Source organism: Lolium rigidum, chromosome 2, assembly GCF_022539505.1.
Source record: "Lolium rigidum isolate FL_2022 chromosome 2, APGP_CSIRO_Lrig_0.1, whole genome shotgun sequence".
NCBI lineage: Eukaryota > Viridiplantae > Streptophyta > Magnoliopsida > Poales > Poaceae > Lolium > Lolium rigidum.
Window position 1 is genome coordinate 171288367 of NC_061509.1, and position 21370 is coordinate 171309736.

General features: G+C 46.8%; 1 protein-coding gene across 1 annotated transcript; it reads left to right on the forward strand.

Annotated features, from left to right (window-relative positions):
* Positions 1-11950: 11950 nt before the first annotated feature.
* Positions 11951-18603, forward strand: LOC124690304 (disease resistance protein RGA5-like). The gene is made up of 3 exons (XM_047223703.1): positions 11951-12765; positions 16363-18295; positions 18436-18603. Exons 1-3 carry the CDS (start codon positions 11951-11953, stop codon positions 18601-18603), a joined length of 2916 nt encoding a protein of 971 aa, XP_047079659.1.
* The last annotated feature ends 2767 nt before the right edge of the window (positions 18604-21370 follow it).

Here is a 21370-nt window from a genome sequence, read left to right on the forward strand (position 1 = left end):
TTAAACGCTTATCAGAGTGGGCGCGATTGTTGTCGTATGGACGCTTTGGCTATGTAGAAATGACAAGGTTTCTAATGATAAGAATTCTTCTCTTATGCAGGTTATCTACCGATGTACGGCTTTGCTCCGTTCATGGTCACCACTTCAACGCTTGGAGGATCGAGACCTCTTTACGAAGGGATCTACATGGTTGGAGAATACGGCCAAGAAGTTTATTTTCTAACATGGGTATCTGCATAATAGGCGGATTGAAGCCAATGAAGTTTAGTCTAGTTGGCTCTTTTTGTCTCCCTTTATAAGTTTATTTGTTTTCGACTTAATACTCGAACGGTTGTGTGCATCTTAGTTATGCAGGGTGTAATGTTTAAATTTATTTTTTTGAGTAATGAACGCCCTTTATCACGGAATATAAAGAAACCCTGGATCATCAGCTCGATGTCATGCAATTTTCTACAATAACAATATTTTAGCTGAGTTTCAATTTTCCTTGTCGAGCCCCTACCAAAATCTTTCGTCAACATCAATCTGTTATACAAGAATACTGATACAGGTTAGGAGCTCGTTTATTTTGTACCTCAGCTGGAAATTAAAGCAGTACTACAGTTGGTAATCATGCAATGCAACCTTGGCTAGCAAGAGAAACGCCAAATCTGAACCACTTGCAGTGTTGAACAGCTCAAGTTAAAGATCAACATAAGATACAAGACGTCATGGTGCTCATAATCAGTACTTCAGTACTAAGATAATCAAGCAAGCACAAATAAGACAGTTTACACATCACATTAGTATCCAGCAGCGTGCAAAGATTTGCTAGCTTAGCAGCACAATCAAAGCATTAGCTTCTGGACTAATGATCAAACCATAACTAAATTGGATTCTTGATGCTGGAAATAATCTCAGAAATTGCATTTCAGAGCTAGAACGCACTCACCAGCACAGTGGGAAAAGGTCAAACTAAAAGAAATTTAGATGCACATGAAAGAATCTCGCAAATTGCATTCCAAAGCATCAAAACATGATTCACGAGTGCAAATGAGACAGTTTGTACATCATAGTGTCTAGACGAATGGTAAATTTAACCAAAGGTATGGAAAAAAAGAGCTAGACTCCTAGGATGTGGGTATCACCGAGTCAGTTTTTTACTCAATAACTACCTTTCTTTTCTACTCCCTCCGTTCATAAATGTAAGACGTTTAGCAAGGACTCCCGACCAGGTGAAAAACGTGAAAAAGACAAGTCTACCCTTCCCAGGTTTTGAATCGGTACGCCCAGATTTAGAATCGAAGCCATCGCCGATCGCCGATCGCCCTTCGCCTCCACCCTCGCCCTCCGCCCTCCACCTCCGGCCCAGGCAGATCCTCCTCCGGCCTAGGCAGATCCTCGCCCAGGTGCATCCTCGAAGACGGTCCCCTCCACCTCCGGCCTAGGCAGCAACTTCTCCTCCGTCCCCTCCACCTCCGGCCTAGGCAGATCCTCGCCCAGGTGTTCCTGGAGGACGGTTTCCTCCCCCAGGTGCTCCGCAGGAGGATCTCCTCTGGCCCAGGCATGTCCTCGCCCAGGAGCATCCTGGAGGACGATCTCCTCAGGCCCAGGAAGTTCCTCGCCCAGGTGTGCTTCACCTCCTCCTCGACGACGATCTCCTCGCCTCTTTGTCAACGACCGGCGCCCATGTTGTTCCTCACCAAGTGCCTTGACGCATAGGTGCTCCTCGCCTCTTTGTCGATGACCGGCACCCAGGTTCTTCCTCACCAAGCGCCTTGACACATAGGTGCTCCTCGCCTCTTTGTCGATGACCGGCGCCCAGGTTCTTCCTCACCAAGCGCCTTGACGCATAGGTGCTCCTCACAGAGAGCAGCAACAGACATCAAAACATATGCTGAACAAAGGTAGCAGCAGGAGTACATCACAGCAACAACATAACCTTATACCTGAACAAAGGCTGAAGCAGCAGAAAATAGGATCAATATGGTGCTCCCAGACTTGAATTTCACTCCACCCGAAGAACATGTCCATATAACTGAACTTAAATAGGTACAATCATTTAGTATACCTCAGAATTAAGGGACTATACAACATACAAAATCTTTTTGAGCGATTTTAAATTGAAACATGATGAAATTCCAAAATTTTATTGTTGTGAACCATTATACTGCACTTCCATCTACTAAACTGAATATCTTCTTAAGACAGGTTAACAGTGAAGTAATAAACTCAGCAGGTAACATAAAACCTTAAAGACTATTACATGAGTTTCTTATGGGGCCAATCACACCCTTCCGACACAAAGCTTTGTCAGTAAGCAATGTGGGTGGTCAAAAGCTTTATATACTGTAGTATAAAGTAACAATAAGGAAAAGGAATAGTACAGCATGCTGCTAAATGCTAATGTGTGCCATTGTAACAGGAACATTGCACATTTGCACAAAATACCAACCAAACTTTAAGTCTTAAAACAACGACAAATAAATTCAGTAGGAGTACTCTAGTGCATGAATCATACACATGTGCAAGAAAATGCAAGTTTTAGTCTAGTGCAATCATGAAACAGGAGTACTTTTATTGCTATATACTCATGCACTAACCGAATTACTCATGCACAAAAGAAGAAATGGCTGAACAAAATCTCCATGAAGAGCAAGATGCAGGAGGTGAGCATGTGACAATGAAAGTTTATCTACTGCAATTACTCATGCACTAACTGAACTACTTGCTCGGTTAAAAAAGAACATATTAAGATCAATGATATTTGCAGAAGAAGATATCTGCTTGTGGGTGCATCTGCGTGACTAGGAAGAGTTTAACTAGTAGCGCAAAGCTGAACTACTCCGCTCTAAATCACTATATAAAAGTAGGCTGACAGCAATATGCGTTTTCCCTTGCGCTCAGAGAGAGATGGGACTGAGAGTAAAGGGGATTACCTGTCTCAGATTCTTGTCGAGGCATGGCGGGGCAGGCGACAGTATTCCCGCTGCTCCAGCTGCTCCATGCGAAGGCGCCATCTTCACATTGGCAGTAGCATATGATTATTTACCTTCAGCAATAGCCTGTTCAATTATATCAGATTCGGTTAAGTTTTACCATGGCAGCACTACAAGCACTAAAGCACACAAGATAGAAATTGAGCTACAATTCGGTTGTTCTGGCTAAGCACATAAAGCAGACAAATATATTTTGATGTTCACTATACCACTTATTGCTGACAATGACAGTAACTTTGAGTACACAATTTAAACTCAGTTGCTACTCACATTTCTGAATTGGAGTAGTTGCATTTCTACTCACATTTCTGAATTGGAGCAGTTGCATTTCTACTCACATTTCTGCTCCACATTACTCTTTGCATATCTGCATCTGACCATAATTAACCTAAACAAGCAACCTAGCACGCCATAATCCATGCAATCATCAATTATTAAAGTTAAATGTAAGAGAAAATCAAACAATGAGTATAGAAATATTGATGGACTACGTGCAGATCACTTTACTGAAATTTCTACTCCATTAAAAGATGAAGGTATCTCCTATGTCCAGCTTGTTGTGTTCTGGTATGGACCTTGTAGGATTTTCCAATCAAAAGCACATGTGTCAATTCCTTATGCAGACCATGGAAAAGAAACAGAATCATGTATGATTTCACAAATATGAACACTGCATAATCTGCATTAGAAAGCTGCTCATGGCATCACAAAACCTATATTTGAATCAAACACAACGAATCAGCACTAGCCTTAACAAATCGAAGGTTAAAGTACACACCATTCACTTAATTCGAATCAACCTGAGGAGGCGGTGCAGGGCGGAGGTGCGGCGCCATTGGGGAGGCGCCTGGTGCCGACGGAGGCCTCCGCCGCGGCGGTGAGGCTGAGGGCGAGCCGGAAGGGGTGGTGGTCCCCGAGCGCGGTAGCTGCGCCTTGGCCGGCAGGGAAGGAGGGGATGCTGAACAAGTGGTCGAGGAAATCTTCCTCCGCGCCAGGCGGCGGCTGCCCCGCCATGGAAACGGCCGACGGCGAGTCGGTGCCCCACCTGTCAGCCCACGGAAGCTTCAGGAGTGAGAGCGAGGAGTGGGATTTGCTCGGGGAGCGTTGGAGTTGGCCCGAAGTCCACGAAGACGAGGTCCCTGCCGAAGCTGCCTTCCCCGAGGGTCCGCCCCACCTTGTACGCGCCCAGCAGAGCCGCCCAGGCGCGGCAGCCCTCGTCACCAAATCCAGCGCCTCCTCGCCCTGCAGGACATCACGCAGGTCCAGGGCCTCCTCGCCCAGAAGCACGTCGGTGGCGGATGAAGATCTAGCGCCTCGTCGCCCAGCGGCACGTCACCAGCACAAAATATGCGAGCTTTGACCTCGAGTCTCTGGTGCGGGTGGGGGGCGAGAGGAATCGGGGTGACGGGGATAAAGGAATTGGTGGACGGTGGCGGCGCCGGTGCGAGAGAGGAGGACGGTGGCGGCGGCAGCGGCGGTGCGCGAGAGGAAGACGTCGGCAGCGGGGCGCGAGAGGGGGAAGGGGAGGAGAGTGTGGGAGCGAGGAGAGTGGGGAATGGCGAGGGCAACGACTGCGGAACGTGTCCGTGCGCGACGCCACGGAGGGGCAAAACGGGAAACTCCAAAATTTACGTAGTGCAAAATAAGTTGAACGTAAAACTCCCAACGTCTTACATTTCAGAACGGAGGGAGTAGTTAATATTGCGACAACATTTACCAGGTGATAAGTAGGGTACAAATACATAATGTTGAAACTTTATTCTAGCGATCAGCAAAACTATGCTGAAAGATAGTAGATCAGCAAACAACCAACATAAATAATTTCTAGTGATATGTGTTATGTGGCTGCTAGGGTTTGGGAGGGAGAGAGAGAGCTGCGAGGGCGTTAGAAGGCCGGCCGGGGGCCTTTTACCCACGGCCGGGCAAGAGGGAAGGGATTTCCTTCTTAATTCCTGCTTGATTAGATTGATACATCTCCTCTCCATATATAGAGAGGTTTACTTGACTCCCAAGCAAGGCTTACTTGACCCCTAAGCAAACCATAAGACTAACGGGCCCAGGCCCATGACGTACTCTAACACTACACCCCGGGCGGTGTCGATGTAGAGCCTGGGGCCAAGGTCGCTCCCACACCGCCGAAAGGCAGGGACGGCGTCAGTGGCGGCAGCAGCCGCTGCTGCTGTGTTGGTGGCGACGGCAACTGCTGCTGCAACAGCAGCTGCAGCGGCGGCGTTGGTGGCGGCGGAAGCAGCAGCTATTGCTGTAGCGTCCCGGTGGGGAAGAAGGCGGCCGGCTGCTGGAGAAGAGGGACCCCCGGCGCCGAGGTAGGGCCCGGCCCGGAGATGGTGGACAACGGCAACGGGGACTGCAGCAGCCCGGCGTCGGGTGGCGGTGACGACAGCAGCAGCGTCGGCTGCAGCGGCCCGGCGATCGCGGCGAAGGCCGCTTGGTGCTTCGGCTGCCACGGCAGCAGCGCCGCCGGCGGCGGCAGCCCGTAGGGACCGGCCAGGAAGAGGCGGATCTCCTGGACAGCAGTGGTGAGATCGCGGAGGGCTCCGGTGATCTCCGCCCGGGAGAGAACGGCGGGGACGTCGGAGTGCGGCGGCGGCGGGTGGGAAGAACTCGGTGGAGGGCTGGACATGATCGAACCCGGGAAAGCTGATACCAAGTGTTATGGCTGCTAGGGTTTGGGAGGGAGAGAGAGAGCTGTGAGGGTGCGAGAAGGCCGGCCGGGGGCCTTGCCCACGGCCGGTGGCAAGAGGGAAGGGATTTCCTTCTTAATTCTTGCTTGATTAGATTGATATATCTCCTCTCCATATATAGAGGGGTTTACTTGACTTCCAAGCAAGGCTTACTTAACCCCTAAGCAAATCATAAGACTAACGGGCCCAGACCCATGACGTACTCTAATATATGACTATGCTGAAATGCAAGATCCACACGGAGAAGAAATGGCAGTTCAAAATCATATAAGTGATGGATTAATAAACTGTAATCAAACAGAGTGCGCAGCGTCGGCGTCAGCCAGACTCGCAGCAGTGCACAACCTTGCCGAGCCTACTAACCACTCGCTGCTCTAATGACATACTGCAACCAACACTAACTATAATACTTTTCAATCAAGCAGCAATAAGGCCTTGTGAGAAGAAATGGTAACATATACCTAGAGTTTAAGCATTTATGTATGTATATCAAATAGACTGCAGGCTTGTAAACAGTAAACTGAATCATAAGATAATAGTATGCTGCATCCATGACGTCCTTGAGCAAGTTACTAGATTTTTGGTTACATTTACTTCTACATATTTTATACTGGCTAATGTTCAGTTTATTATTTGCTTTTTGGCAATAAGGCCTGTTTCAATCAAGAAGCAATAAGGCTACGGCAGCGATGTCATGTAGTACCGTAGAACAGGGAGGCTGGCCTGGATCGTCTTCCTTGGTTCACATTTGGGCAGATACAAGGCAACACCGAGGCGACCGGCGGCTTGTCACGCCGACCGCGGTAGCAGATGCATCGATTCCGTTGCCCAAAACGCAGCGATCGCCCGTGGGAGCGCGGCCATGGCAGGCGTGCCTGCACACGCAACGCCGACGAGCCCACACACACGACACACGCTCTTGCTCGTTTCGGCTCGCGCCGCTGGTGGACGACGGCGGCGGCCGGGGAGGGGAGGAGAGGGGAAGAGGCGGGGGAGCGATTCAGCGGAGAGAAGGATCCGTAGCCGGAGAAGGTGTCTGTCGGCGGCGTCCCCCGGTCGGCGTCCGCGCCGTCGCCCGAGACTGCGTCGTCGTCTCGAGACCGCGTCGTCGGTCGCTGTTGCTCGCTTTCTTCCCCGAATAAACGCGAGGTCTGGGTGGGTTCGGTGGGGCAATTCTCGGGATGGGCCGGGGAAAAACTCGAGAAAACCAGCAGAGAGGTAAACAAGGTCTATCAGGATTTTCCGGGATCGCCGAGTGGGCCGGGAATTTCCTCTCCGAACCCGTAAGGCCTCGTTTGGCAGCCCGGGTTCTAGGGGTATTCGCGTGTATATTACCGGCCCAGCCTGTTACTCGGAAATACCCGCTACAGCCCATTTGGCAGCCCGGTATTGAGGCGTGTAAGCCCGAGAGAAAATCCAAATACACGTCGGGTTGACGGGTATTCCAGACGCGAGGTGGGCGACGCGTTTTTTACACTCGCGGCGGCGGAGCGACCTCTCGCCGTCTCGCGGGGGCAGCGCGAGCTCTTGCAGCGGAGCTCCCTGACGCCGGTCGATCCCACTGTCCATCTACCTCCACCATCCTCTCTGCAGTCCCTCGGCCGCCAGATCCCGCCGCCTCCTCGCCGTCGCCTTGAAGGCCGCCTGCCACCGCCGCTCCACCCGGCCGCTTCCTGGCCGTCGCCTCCTGGATGTTGGAAGGCTGACGTTCACTCCGGTGTGTTCAAATGCGATCAGATTAATCCCTGTGAACAGAATGGCATACAATTTTGATTTTTATTACTTCACAATGCAACATGCCATTTGCTCCCAGTTTGTGTTCAAATGCGATCAGATTAATCCCTGTGTGCCAAACGATGGAATTGGATGGAGAGTATTGTGGTGTGAGAGTATTGGGTGGGAGAAAGGGAATTGGGTAACGGAAGTGTATTCACCAAAAACACGTTGTATTAGAGCATCTCCACTCGCGTCTCCCAAACCGTCCCCCAAACCGCGCCGGATCGAGCGTTTGGGGGACGTGTTTCGTTCGTGCCGCGTTTGGGGGACGTCGCTCCCCAGCCGCGTCCCCCAAACGCCGCCCCCAAACATTTAAAATAATTTTTCTTGGCATTTTTATTTCAATTTCCACAAACTAATACATAATTGGGAACGTGGTTTACACGAAGAAATAGTTTGGAACATGGTTTTCCACAAACTAATACATAGTTTGAACCATGGTGGACACAAATATAAAATATTGCAAAGAAACTAAACCTAACTAGGCCGTGCATCGAAGGTTTCCTGTGTTCGCTGCTAAGAAAGAACACTCGAGGGCACACCCAGATCACCTAAACTCGGAAAATCCAGCGGGAGGATGGTGCCCTTGTTGGTTCTACCGATGAGGCGAACGAGGCGAAACCTCCGTGCACGTATTCGGCTGCGAAGAAACAACACTCAGTCGTCCTCCTCGTCGGTGCTGTCGTCGTGGGAGTCCCTGTCGACGTGGTAGTCCCGGAGGCAGCGTCTCTCGTCGAAGACCTTGACGCTCATGTCCCTGTTGCCGAAGTAGGAGAACACGAGGATGAAGCCGGCTTCGAGGCTGTGGTGGCGCGCGAACTTCTCCCGGCCCGATGTTGAGGTACATCTTGCCGCGTGCGTCGTAGATCGCCTTGACGATCCACCGGCAGTAGCCGCACGAATGCTCCCGCAGATGCATCGTGCGCGGGCGTACGCCGCCGACGTACTCGGCGAAGGAGTTCGGCAGCCTCTGGATGCCGCGCGGGTCGCCCTTGAGGACGTGGACGAACTCGAACAGGACGTCCGGCTCCACGTCCATCTCCGACGATGAAGACGACGGCGTGGGAGGCGACGGCGAGCGTTCAGCTATGCCGCGGCCACGACCACGACCACGACCACGGCCGCGGCCGCGGCCGCGGCCGCGAGGTCGGCCTCCGCCTCTATCAGACATAGCGTCGAGTATTGTTGAGAGATGGTGGCGGCTAGGGTTTGGGAGAGAGGCGCTAGGGTTTGTGTGTGAGAGGGACGATGAGAGGCGCCCCTTTTTATAGGCCGGAGGGAGGCGGAGGAGCGGTGGCGCTCATTAACGCCGGCACGCGAGCTAGGCGCGACGGGACGCGTCGGCTGCGCCCTCTGCGGGAACCGCACCGTCGCTGCGCGCCAATAACTTCCGTCGCGAGGTAGGCGACCGTTAGGTTTAAATTAATTGTGCCGCCGACGGGTCGGCCCCGTCACTCGCCGCCTCGCTTTTCGTTGTGTCCGGCGTCCCCGGTGCGTCCCCTGTGGGACGGGGACGGGCTCGGGGCGCCGGACACCGTATAGGGGCGCGCCGGACAAAAAAGGGCTTTGGGGGACGCGGCTGGAACGCATTTTCTGTCCGGCGCGCCCAAATCCCTTTGGGGGACGCTTTGGGGGACGCGGCTGGAGATGCTCTTATACACTTCAAAACACTGGAATCCACTTTTTCCAAACAAGGCCTAAAGTGCCGGAGTAAACAAGGTCTAATTGGATTCCAGCTCCCCCTCTCTCCCCACCCCACGCAAACACGCGCAAGAGGAGGCTCGACAAGGCGCAACGCCACACGTTCATCCTCATGCAGGTGGAGAATCTCACGATTCCCCCCCACGGCCCGCGCTGGAACGACCCGTCGTCGTCGTCTACGCCGGTGTCATCCCCAATGGAGAACTCCGACGACTACAACTGGGAGGACTCCGATTACTCGGAGCGGCCGGTGTCGTTGCCGGTGTTGTCGTCGTTCTATCCTAGTTGTAGCGTTTTAGTATTATGTAGTAGTTTTAATTACTTTCAAAAAATGTGTTTGTTTGAACTATTGTGTAATATAAAATCATGTCTACTATTTGATCTTTATTTTTATTGATTTTGTTGTGTTTGTTTGATCTCGGCGTTTGCATATATGCTTGTGATTCGTGTTAGTGTGGCCGCGCGAGCTGCAAAATACAGCGGACGGTGGAACGTTGTTTTGCCGTGCTGCAAAATACAGCTTCCGCGCGGATCGTAAATTTTTAGCGCGTAAAATGGGCGCGCTAAATGGGAATAGCACGCTAAAATAGCGCCTATGTTGAAGATGCTCTTGTGCCATTGAACGCGCGACTTGGTCCATCCATGAAGCGTATAACCCAGGGTCCTATAGGTTTTTCTTCCGAGAGTAAGTATTTTGTAACAACAACTTTAATGGTATAGTCGGTTCTTAAACTTTGTCTTAAACTAAGTGCGCGTTTGTTAAACTGAGACGGAGGGAGTACTTGCTACCGATTATTATTGACTAATCTGCACAAATTTTAGACGTTTGGTCTTTAATCTCCCAATGTTTCGTGCCTTCCAATGGTTATGCAACTATGCATGTGTGGGCACATGGCTATGTGAATTAATTAGCAAAGTCAAGATGTGTGGATCAGAGCGAGTAACCCACTTTACTAAAAGAAAGATATATACCACAATATAATTTACCTATTTTTTTGACAAACAATATAATTTGACTTGTTTCTCTTGTGAATTTATAGGTTTTATTTGAAATTGTGTTTTGGTACCTCAATTATTTCTTTTTTGTGAAACAGGTACACATCTAGATGCTCATAACTACGTACAAACACTTAACTTTATGAATACACGTTCGTAACCGCTATAAGCACCTCCGAAAGATTAAGTTCAGGAAATTGATCTAGCAGGTCTTAACGTCATTGTGTAACTGAAAACAGACTTGTGGGACAAAATGCTAGCTATGTACGAGATAGGATTTTTGTAGCTCGAGCTACATATCGCTAATTTTTTTGAAAATTTTAAAAACATCATTTAAAAATTTCAAAACATTCTGATAATAGTTAAGATCTAGATAATGCTTTATTATACCAGCGTGCAAAATTTGAACTCGATATACTTTTTATAAGAGGCTCCACAAAAACAAAAAATCTGGCAGATTTGAGGTTTTAAAAGTGTGCACTTTTCGCTACTATAGATTTTATAATTTTTTTCATTTTTGCACAGCCTAAAATATAAAGTATTTTGAGTTGAACTTTTACACGTTTGTAGAACACGACATTGCCTACATGCAGATTTAATTTCAAACTTTTTTAAAACTTTACAATATTTTTTTCAATCTTTCAAAAAGAAAACTGCATATAGCTCGAACTACATTTGTAGTTTCACAGCTATGTTACCGTATTTTACAATGGTCATGATTCAGATCCAACACGTCAAGTCGACACACCCTTATATTAATCCGAAGATACCATGTGCCAGCACATGCCGGTCAGCATCCGAAGCTATCATCAAATTCTTATATGTCAATATTGACATTTTTACCCCCATGTCAGTTTTTAAATGAGTGACAAAGCCTGCAAATACGCTGTCTAATAATTTGTAAATTTCCTTATTGATGTACTGTATCATACAAATTTTTATTTTATTTTAAAGTAATGTGAATTATCACTGAAGTTTTAATGCCCTATGAACCCATCATCTCCTTGATTGAATTAGTATACTACCCCGTTCCTAAAATGCTTTGCAATTCCTTGTAGATACGGATGAATCTATAACTAATATATATATATCTTAGATACAATATACGAACATACTCAAATTGATAAAGTATCATATCTACTTTTGTATGATCGTATACTAGAGATGGGTGTAGTTACACCCAGGAGTAGGAAGTATTTATCCTATATATATATATATATGATATATATATTAGGAAGCTTTTTTAGAATAAAGGAAGAATGTGTCCCTAATTGGTCTTCCTCTGTCTGGAAGCAAATATCATCATGTCAAGAGAACCCTAATATGTACTATTACATCCGTTCTGAAATGAAATGTTGTACATTTTAAAGCTTATTTATCTTTTCAAAACATACTACATTTTAAAACAAAGATAATAATAAATAGTAAGGTCACATCAGATGTTAAATAAATATGTGCTCATCACCAACTGTGCCCAGGTCAAGTCAATGACCTGTCTATTAATCTATTTGATTGTTAGCTCTAGTTTAGATAAACTTCAAACATCTATTTATAGATAGAGGTAGCTTTTTTTCTTCTTCAGAAACCCATTTGTATACTCTGTTGACCCGGCGGATAAGGGCTTTGAACTGTTCAAAGAAAACAGTGTGGCATGGGGCTCGTCAGGAAAGAGCTCTCTGCCATATTAGATGGAATAGAGAGACTTTAGAGTTATACTACTACTAGAAGCCGTCGAGCAGTATCTCTGCTATTGCTCCCACACCATCCCATCACTCAGCTCTCTGGTGGCAGAGAGCAATGGAAGCTGTTCTCGTGGGCGTTGCCACGGGGGTGATGAAGCCTCTCCTCTCCAAGCTCTCCACGCTGCTGGAGGAAGAGTACGCCAAGCTCAAAGGTGTGCGCCGTAACACCAGATTCATACGAGAAGAGATGACCACCATGAGTGCTACTCTCCAGATGCTTGCAGATGAACCAGAGCTCAATCCTCAGATGAAAGAATGGAGGGACAATGTTCGTGAGCTGTCCTACGACATGGAAGATTGTGTTGATGATTTCATGGCTCGAGTTGACCGTAAGCCCGATGGATCTTCGGGTCTCAGGACTGTCTTTGACTGGGTCAAGAATCTCAAACCTCGCCATGAGATCGCCGGCGAGATCGAACAACTCAAGATCCGTGCAATTGAAGCAAGCAAGAGGAGAAAAAGGTATGAATTTAAGCAACTGCCGACGACCCACTCTAGCTCTTCTGCAATTGATCCAAGGCTGGAAGCGCTTTATGTGGAGACCGACAAACTAGTAGGTATCGAAGGTCCTAAGAAGGATATCGTTGAGTGGCTTAAGAAGAAAAGTTCTTCCACAGAGGTTCAAGTGGTGTCAATTGTTGGTCCCGGTGGTCTTGGCAAGACCACTCTTGCAAACCAAATCTTCGCTACCATGAAAGACAGAAGAAAACAGCACTTTTCATGTGCAGCTTTCATTTCGGTTTCTCAAAAGCGCGATATGAAAGATGTTCTAAGAGAAATTGCTGACAGGGTGGGGATCACTCACAACACATCAAATGATACTGCAAAAACACTCACTGATAGACTCCAAGAACACCTCCAATACCACAGGTAATTCTGATCACTGCACTAATATTTATACCAAAAAATTTCATCGGACTGGTCTTTTGAAATAGTTGGTTGGTTGAACTATCCAACAATTTTTTTTTTGTTAATACTAGCAAAGTATCAGTGTGTTCCCTTCCCACGGAGAAATAGAATATAGGAAGTGAACCTAGCTCAACTAATTGGGATAGGATGTACAAATGCAAAACCTAAGTTTAAATCCTGACAATGTAAATTTAGATTCCTATTCACACTTAAAGATATGGTTTCTTTGAGGCTTGGTGCTTAACCAAGACTAAAATCCCGGTAATCAGGCTTAAAATGCTATGTGCATCTTTAGTTGGTGGAGAGGACATGGAAGTGAAATTCTCTTCCGGTTTTTAAAGGACTCGGGCGGCTCCAAATCTAGCCGTCGGCCTTGAATGCAATGGCGACACGCCTCGCTCTCAAAAGGGGGCGAGGACCTCCGGCCGTTTCCAATGCTGGAGATCGGATCCGGGGGGCGTAAGGGCATCTCCAGCGGGGAGACGCATATTTATGTCCGTTTGCGTCGGGCACGAACACAAAAAACGTCCGCATATCCGCATGCATCTGCCCCTTCTCCAGCGGCAGGGACGCATTTATTTGACCGCATGCGTGATTAGAGAGGAGAGAGAGGGAAAGATTCTGTTTGTATGACTAGGAATGAACGCATGCGTGATTAAAGGAGGAGAGAGAGGGCTGCATGTAGACCAACCGGACACAAACGGACGCGCGGATTCGTCCGCAGAGACGCATTTCTGGCGCATATTTGGTCCACGTTTGCGTCAGGAAGGACACTGCGGATGTTTTGCGTCGCCCCGCTGGAGGGCGTTTTTTGTCCGCGCAGACGTAAACGGACGAAAAACGTCCGTTTCCGTCGCCCCGCTGGAGATGCCCTAACTCCCCAGCAGTGGTGGGTCGTCTCCTTCGGCCATGCCATCGACACCCTCACTGAGAGGTCAAGGGGCCTTTGATAGTGTTGGGCTTGCCGGATGGCATTGGCGTCTATCTATAGCGAAGTACTACATTGATGTAAGAAGCGTGTTCCCTCTTGGGTGAAACTTTTGGCTCAGGATTTGGCCAGAGCTGACGATGGTGACGTCTTCGAGCACCGTATACCACGGTGAAGGCATCGTTCATGGTAGTTGCACTACACCATCCCAATTTGTGAGTTTCTGAGCTAAACCGCATATCCTCGAATAAGACGATGGTGTTGCACTATATTTTATCATCAAGGATTTTCCATCTTTGTTGAAGTTGATGCATCTCGTCTCCTCGCTCCGGGTTCTCCTGCGGAAATTCTAGATATGGGGCTTCCAGATCGGACGACAACGGTTTTCCAGGTTGGATGATCATTTTAGGACCAGCTACTGGCTATGGGGATCAGAACTGGTGTGGCATGGCACCTACATAAGTTTAGATCGCACACAATTTATTCTTGAAGAAAGAGTTCATAATATATTTTGGCTTAGACCGGAGGAGAACCAATTAATGAAACATGGTCTCCCTTCCTTTTACAAAAGAGCATCAATACTATTTGGGCATTGATCGGAAGAGCACCAATCAATAATATTTGGTTGTCCTTCCTGTTAAAAAAATACCGGCGTTAACTTCACATTACATACATATATAGGGTCTAATAAAGCTGGTAATAACTATGTCATGTACTAACATCCTCCTCGTCACCAAAGGACACGTAGGTGACACCGGTGTTTGATGCATCTCCATCGTCGACGGCTATGCCCTCTTTGGAGCCTGATGCCTCGGCGTCGTCGGTGCTCTAGCCGCTAGTGCATGATGGTTCTGCTTCGAAGGCGGCTGGTCAATCACAGCTCAGCAAGCTCGTCGGCGGGAAATTGCGGAACACACGTTGCGCGGCCGGCCTTCTTACCTTTCTTCTTGGCGAGCATCCATGCACGCAGCCGGTCCTCTCTAAGAGTCTCGAAGGAGTCCTCCGCCACGCGATAAACAACTTCTTCCTCACACCGCGCCGACTTGATGGTCTGCTGCAGCACCATCTGCTCCTCCAAGTCCTCTTCCATCCGGCCAGATCATCCTCCTCTAAAGCGTGCTCCTCCTGCTCTGGAGCGTGCTCCTCGTCCAAGTCAGACCCCGTAAGGTCGATGATGCTTCCTCCAGCACCGATGTGCCATGAGGAATGCTCCTCCTCCGCATCTGACGGCGCAAGGCCGATGCAACCTTGAGAGGATTGGCAGGGAGGCATGGTGCAGAGGTGGGTAGGCCGCCGGAGGGAAGAGTGAGCGACGCATTTTATAGGCGAGGAGGTAAACGACGCGAAGATTATTTTGCATTTTGAATGAAATCGGTGAACTTGCGGGAACATTTTCTGACCAAAATATTCGCAAACGATTTCGCAGACAATAACTGTTTGTATAGTATAACTGACATCATTTGCGATACCTTCCTCCGCATATGATTCTCTTTGAATAAACCTTTTGCGATATTTCGTCGTGCACATATTTGGCAGCCGCAACATTTTGTTCATCTCCGCACGCTCTTCCATGTAATCCGAATTCATTTCGCCTTCTTTGTTGTTAGTCAGTTGGACGGACTGCTCCTGCTCCTCCTCGGCCACCGGAGGTGCCTACTCCGCCACGTGAGGCACCTACTCCGCCACGTGAGGCACCTCCTCCGCCACCGGAGGGGCTTGGCTCTAAACAACGACGCTACGCTTGCGGGTACTGCGCCACACATGACGAGGTCTTCTTGGTGCGAACCATGGCGAAGCAAAATGTGTGTGTACCGTAATGATGAGGTGTGCCAAACATTGTGGCGGCGGGGAGGTTTTTGTAGCCCGGCCGAGGAAGCCGACTCGTCGGTGACACATGGCGCGCCGGAGGAAGGCGTAGAGGCCGGATGTCGACCGAAAGTTAGACACACGACTTTTACATATTGTACAGTTTGAGGGCAGCAGAGGAGAAGAGACCGGCAAGATTAAAAACTTTTTGCAAAATGTTCACGCATGGTAACGTTAGCTATAGTGGTGTGGCGATGAATGCCCTATATGCTGACCCTTATTTCTAAAAGGTCCATCTATGAACTTTTTCTGCAGCCCAAAAATGACTTACACATGATTCGTGTGCTTTATGCCTTCGTATGAACCTGCCTGGAGACCAAGCACACGATTCATGTTTTGTGGCGTCTGCATTCAGCCGCACGACATACGAAAATGCATTTTCGTATGCCACAGGGGTCTTTAATAGGCCCGATCTGTCCTAGTCTAGGTTAGTTCATGTCACTACTAGCAAGATTCTACCTATAGCCATATTGCTACTTGTGGACCTAATAGCATGAGGTCTTGGGTCCAGGTATGAGCTTTCACAATTAATTGAAAGGTTGTACTACTCCTGTCAGTGTTGTTATAGTGTTTGTGGTTTGCCTCTTTCCATGAGTTACTAGCTTTGCTTGCGTGCATGAATCTTGACTATTTTAACACTGGAATTTTCTATTTCTGTGCTTTTGGAATCATGTGAATGAAAGAGTTTCTACTTTCAACGCTGCAAGCAATTTCAACTTTGCTGATTTCACTCAAACTACATCGGTGTTGAATCACGTGTGCAGGTATTTCATTGTAATCGATGACATATGGGACACAAAAGATTGGAATACAATCTGGTCTGCATTGAAGAATAATAATTATGGGAGCAGAATTATCACCACAACACGTAAGAAAGAAGTAGCATCACATTCTTCTTCTCGGGGCGGTTATTTTTATGAAATGGGATACCTTGGAATTGCAGACTCCAAACGGTTGTTTTTTGAAAGAGCATTCGGTTCTCAGGATTTATGCAATCCAGGATATCCTCACCTAGAAGAGATATCCAATGATATATTGGAAAAATGTGCTGGTCTACCACTCGCTATTATTACCATGTCAAGTTTGCTGGCCAATCAAAATGCAGAAAAGGAATGGAACAGGGTGCTAGCTGCTATTGGTACTGCACTTGCAAATCATCCTAAGGCTGGGGACATGAAATTGATATTAGATTTGAGTTACTTTGATCTTCCTCACTATTTGAGAACTTGTCTGTTGTACCTGAGTCTATTTCCTGAAGACCATATAATTGACACAAAATGTTTGATCAGTAGATGGATTGCCGAAGGATTCATTCCCAAAGAGCAAGGCCAAAGCTTATATGAAGTGGGCGAGGGTTATTTTAATGAGCTCGTCAATAGAAGCTTGATACAGCCGGTTGATGTAAAGTATGGCCAGGTGATGGCCTGCCGGGTCCATGATATTGTTCTTGATTTCATCACTTGCAAGGCTATTGAAGAGAATTTCGCCACTCCATCATATGATGTAGGTGCTTCAATTGTTAGTGTTCGCAGGCTTTGTGTCAGGAATCGCAGGAGCGAAAAGTGTACCATACCAACAACCCATCAATTCTCTCATGTTAGATCACTGTCTGTATTTGGGAGTTTCGTAGAAAATTCTCTGTCGGATTTCCCAGCTCTTCGTGTGTTGGACCTAGGAGCCTGCCCAGATTTGGAAAATTACCATCTTGCAAATATCGAGAAGTTGTTTCTTCTCAAGTACTTGCGCCTCAGTTCATCCAGAATAACTGAACTCCCGAGAGAAATTGGAGAACTTCAGTACTTGGAAACACTGGACATACAAGGTACCAGAATAATGCTACTGCCATCAACTATTGCACGGCTTCAGCAATTGGCCCGTCTATACATTCCTCAAGATGCTATATTCCCAGTTGAAATAGTGGGGCAGCTCCTGAGCTTAGAAGATCTATATTATCTTAAGGTCAACTCATCTGAAGAATGGAAGTATCTACAAGAAATCGTTCAGCTGACCAAGTTGAGGACACTGCTAGTAACATTTGATGGATTAGCATGGATGCATTCCGGAGGAGACATGGATCTTCAAAGTTATGTGACCACTTTAATAGCTTCATGCAATCTTGAGAACCTATATATAAGTTACAGTCTTGATAATTGTATTCCTTATCGTCTCCCACTCTCACTTGAAACACGGTGTCCTACTACAGTTTGTAGCTTCAAGAAGCTCCGCTTCAGTTACTGTTACATCAGCAAGATACCAGGTTGGATGAGCTCGTTTGGTAATCTATGGGAATTAGAGTTCTCCATCTATCGTCTGAGTTCAGAAGATGTTGCAATCCTTGGAGCAATACCCACTTTGGTGTTTCTCAAAGTAAATACTTTCTACGGCAGATATGGGACCATCTTCATCCGTCGTGGCTTCACAAGTTTGAAATCTTTCAACCTGGAGATCAACTGCTGTGGCACTGCGTTAGAATTTGAAGCGGGATCAATGCCTAAGCTTGAGCACCTCGAACTTCAATTGAAGCCGCATAAGGCGGAGTGCCTGAATGGTGCTGTTTCTGACTTTGGCATCCAGTACCTGTCCGCGCTCACCAACGTAAAGGTCATTATTCTTGTGCGTTCTGAAACTGCAGAGGAGGTCGTAAGCCTTGTCGAAAAAGCCGTTGGAACACTTCCCAACTACCCCGCTCTCTCATTCGTACGTCCTAGAAGACACAGAGCAGAGTGTGAACATTTCCAAGAATATGTAAGCTCTCTGTCAATACTAGTCTACAGTATTCCTTATTTCAAATCCTTTGTTGGCTGCTAATTTTTAATTTCTTTCCGGTGTTTGAGCAGTTCAGTCGAAGGTATGACGGGATGAACCAGATATCCAACAACCGTCAGACTGGCGCAGAGGATAAAGAACAAGCAATAGCTGGAGACACTTTCAGTTCCTTCATGGGTCGAATGGTTCAAGAGATTAATCAAGATGCGTACGACATGTCACGCTTGAGGATGCAATAGTGAGTATTTTTCATAGTTAAAATAGCCGGCTATCTCATTTAGCCGCAATATTTTTAAAGCTATAAAAGGCTATAGCAGGGTTATAGCGGGCTATTCCATTTGACCTTTTTTAAAAAAATTTAAAATATTTCAGTTATATAGAATAGGAAAACTATGACTCAAACACGGTTCGTGATACAACTTATTTAACTATTTAAGGCAAACAAGTATTCAATTATTCAACTCACAAGTTTTATCTTATATTGAACGTAATTCAGAAAATAAGAAATAAAAAAAGAAATTCAAAATGCAGGAGGTTTAGCGACTAAATTAGAGACTAAATAGGGCTATAACCGGCTATTAGCGATTTTTTTCATTAAACCTATAAATAGCATAGCCGCAGCGGCAGGTCTTCGAAAGACTAAAAGAAGAAGAAAAGAAAGCGCAGCTATACTAGGCTCCACCCATACCGACCGATTGTCGCTTTGCTATCTTTTTCGAGTGCAGTGAGTCAAGTTGCTAGTTAACCTTACCGAGGCTGGCAGCTATGATGAACTCAGTTCTGTAGTAGAACGATGTTTAGATAGATGGATCGAAGGTTGCGGGGGCATGCCAGCTGTGTCGGTCGTTCCTCTACTTGTGGTTGTCTCGACTGCATTCTATTTGGTATTCCCAAGCGAATGTGGCCACTTGAATTGATCAGGATTTGTTAGGTTGAGTGCATTTCTTCCAAATCAAGTCAATTTCAAGAAAAGTTTCGAAAAATCCCGGGGTTAGGCACCTTTTTTCAGTGAAATCTTGTTTTTTTTAGCCCGGCGGTCATTTAAAACTTTGGTATTTTCTCTTCCGTTTGCCGTGCATGCTCTTTCTCCAGCATTCTATACTGTTGCTACCCGCTTGAAACTTCCAGTCTGGGAATTAAACCTACTTGGGCATCTCCAATCGCCCGAGCGTGACATTCAGTGGTATCCGTGCTCATTTGTTTTCTACTATTTCAAACAGGATAATACGGACGAATAGGAATAAGAGCAACCGGCAACAAGAGATCTCTATCTCGCTTGCTGCTTGAATGCCTGCTGAAGAAGGTTTACTTTTGGTTTTATATGCTGTTTTAACTTGAATTTTTTATGCTACTATAGCCAAGCCCTCATATTTCCCGTTGAAATTGATCTGTAATAAATAAGGGATGGTATACGTGTGAAATCTAGATTGTATATTATCAAGCGAGCACTTGATTTGTTTCCTTCTTTTTTGGGCTCTTTGTTGGTTGTTGATATAAAACTAACAAAGAGATTGATTATGCCGTGTGATTCACATCGGCTTGGGGCTCTGTATTTATATAGGCTCAACTGAGCTAGGGTTTACAAGTTAGTTTACATTACAATCTCAACAATACATATCTATCTATTCACTTATATCTCGTCAGCATATTTATCTAACAACTCCAGTTCCGGTTAGGATCGTATCATCTCTAACCTCTTTTAACAGCCCCTCTCGATCCAAACGTGTACTGGCTAGACATAGATCAAACTTCAGTCGATCGAAGACGTCCCGCGAGAGAGCCTTGGTAAAGATATCTGCTAACTGATCTTGAGATGAAATAAACTGCACCTTCAGAGCCCCTGCAGCGACCTTCTCACGTACAAAGTGAAAGTCGATTTCTATGTGCTTCATTCGAGCGTGAAACATCGGATTAGCGGTGAGGAACGTAGCCCCAAGATTATCACACTACAAAGTCGGTGGCTGAGGCTGAAACACTCCTAGTTCCCTGAGAACTGACTGCAACCAAATGACTTCAGCCGTTCCATTTGCAATGGCTTTATACTCCGCATCCGTGCTTGAACGACTAACATTTGGCTGCTTCTGTGAACTCCATGACACTAGATTGGGTCCATAGAAAATGGCATAGCCACCTGTCGATCTACGATCATCTGGGCATCCAGCCCAGTCCGCGTCTGTATACACGCTCAACGACGATGACCTCTGAATCTGTAAGCCCATATTTACTGTTCCTTTGACATATCGCAAAATTCTTTTGACTGCTGACCAATGTACATCAGTAGGAGCAGCTAGAAACTGGCACACTCGATTTACCGCAAATGAAATATCTGGCCGAGTTAAGCAAAGGTACTGCAATACGCCCACTGTACTCCTATACATAAACTCTGAATCATCTGTCAGCAAAGTCCCAGAATTTCTGCTGATCTTCTCTGAAGATGACATTGGTGTTGAAATATCCTTGCAGTTGATCATGTTTACTTTCTGAAGTAGATCAGCTGCATACTTGGCTTGAGTCAGCGCCACACCATTATCTGTATCAGTCACCTCAACACCAAGAAAGAATGACAGTTTACCCAAGTCCTTTACTGCAAACGAATCACTCAGTTGTTTCATCAATTTGTTCACTGCCTGCTTGCATGACCCAGTAATGATGATATCGTCGACATAGATAAGCATATAAATGATCACTTGCCTGTGAACAAACACGGATAAGGAGGTGTCTGCCTTCGATGGAACAAACCCCAAGGACTGAAGCTTGGAGCTAAGTTTAGAATACCAGGCCCTTGGTGACTGCTTGAGTCCATAGAGGGATTTCTGAAGACGACACACATGGTGTGGAAAATCTTTGTCAACGTATCCTGGCGGCTGATACATGTATACCTCCTCCTGAATATCGCCGTGGAGAAACGCATTTTGCACATCAACTTGACGGAGCTGCCATCCCCTGGACACGGCGATAGACAAAATCAGCCGAACCGTGGTGGCACTAGTAGGAAAAGCCTCATCG

What these genes read in the sequence shown, in the direction of transcription:
- LOC124690304 (XM_047223703.1), top strand. Translation starts at nt 11,951, where the DNA reads ATGGAAGCTGTTCTCGTGGGCGTTGCCACGGGGGTGATGAAGCCTCTC. An exon ending in GAACACCTCCAATACCACAG is followed by an intron (nt 12,766 to 16,362) that starts GTAATTCTGATC and finishes TCACGTGTGCAG; the next exon opens with GTATTTCATTGTAATCGATG. An exon ending in ACTACCCCGCTCTCTCATTC is followed by an intron (nt 18,296 to 18,435) that starts GTACGTCCTAGA and finishes GTGTTTGAGCAG; the next exon opens with TTCAGTCGAAGGTATGACGG.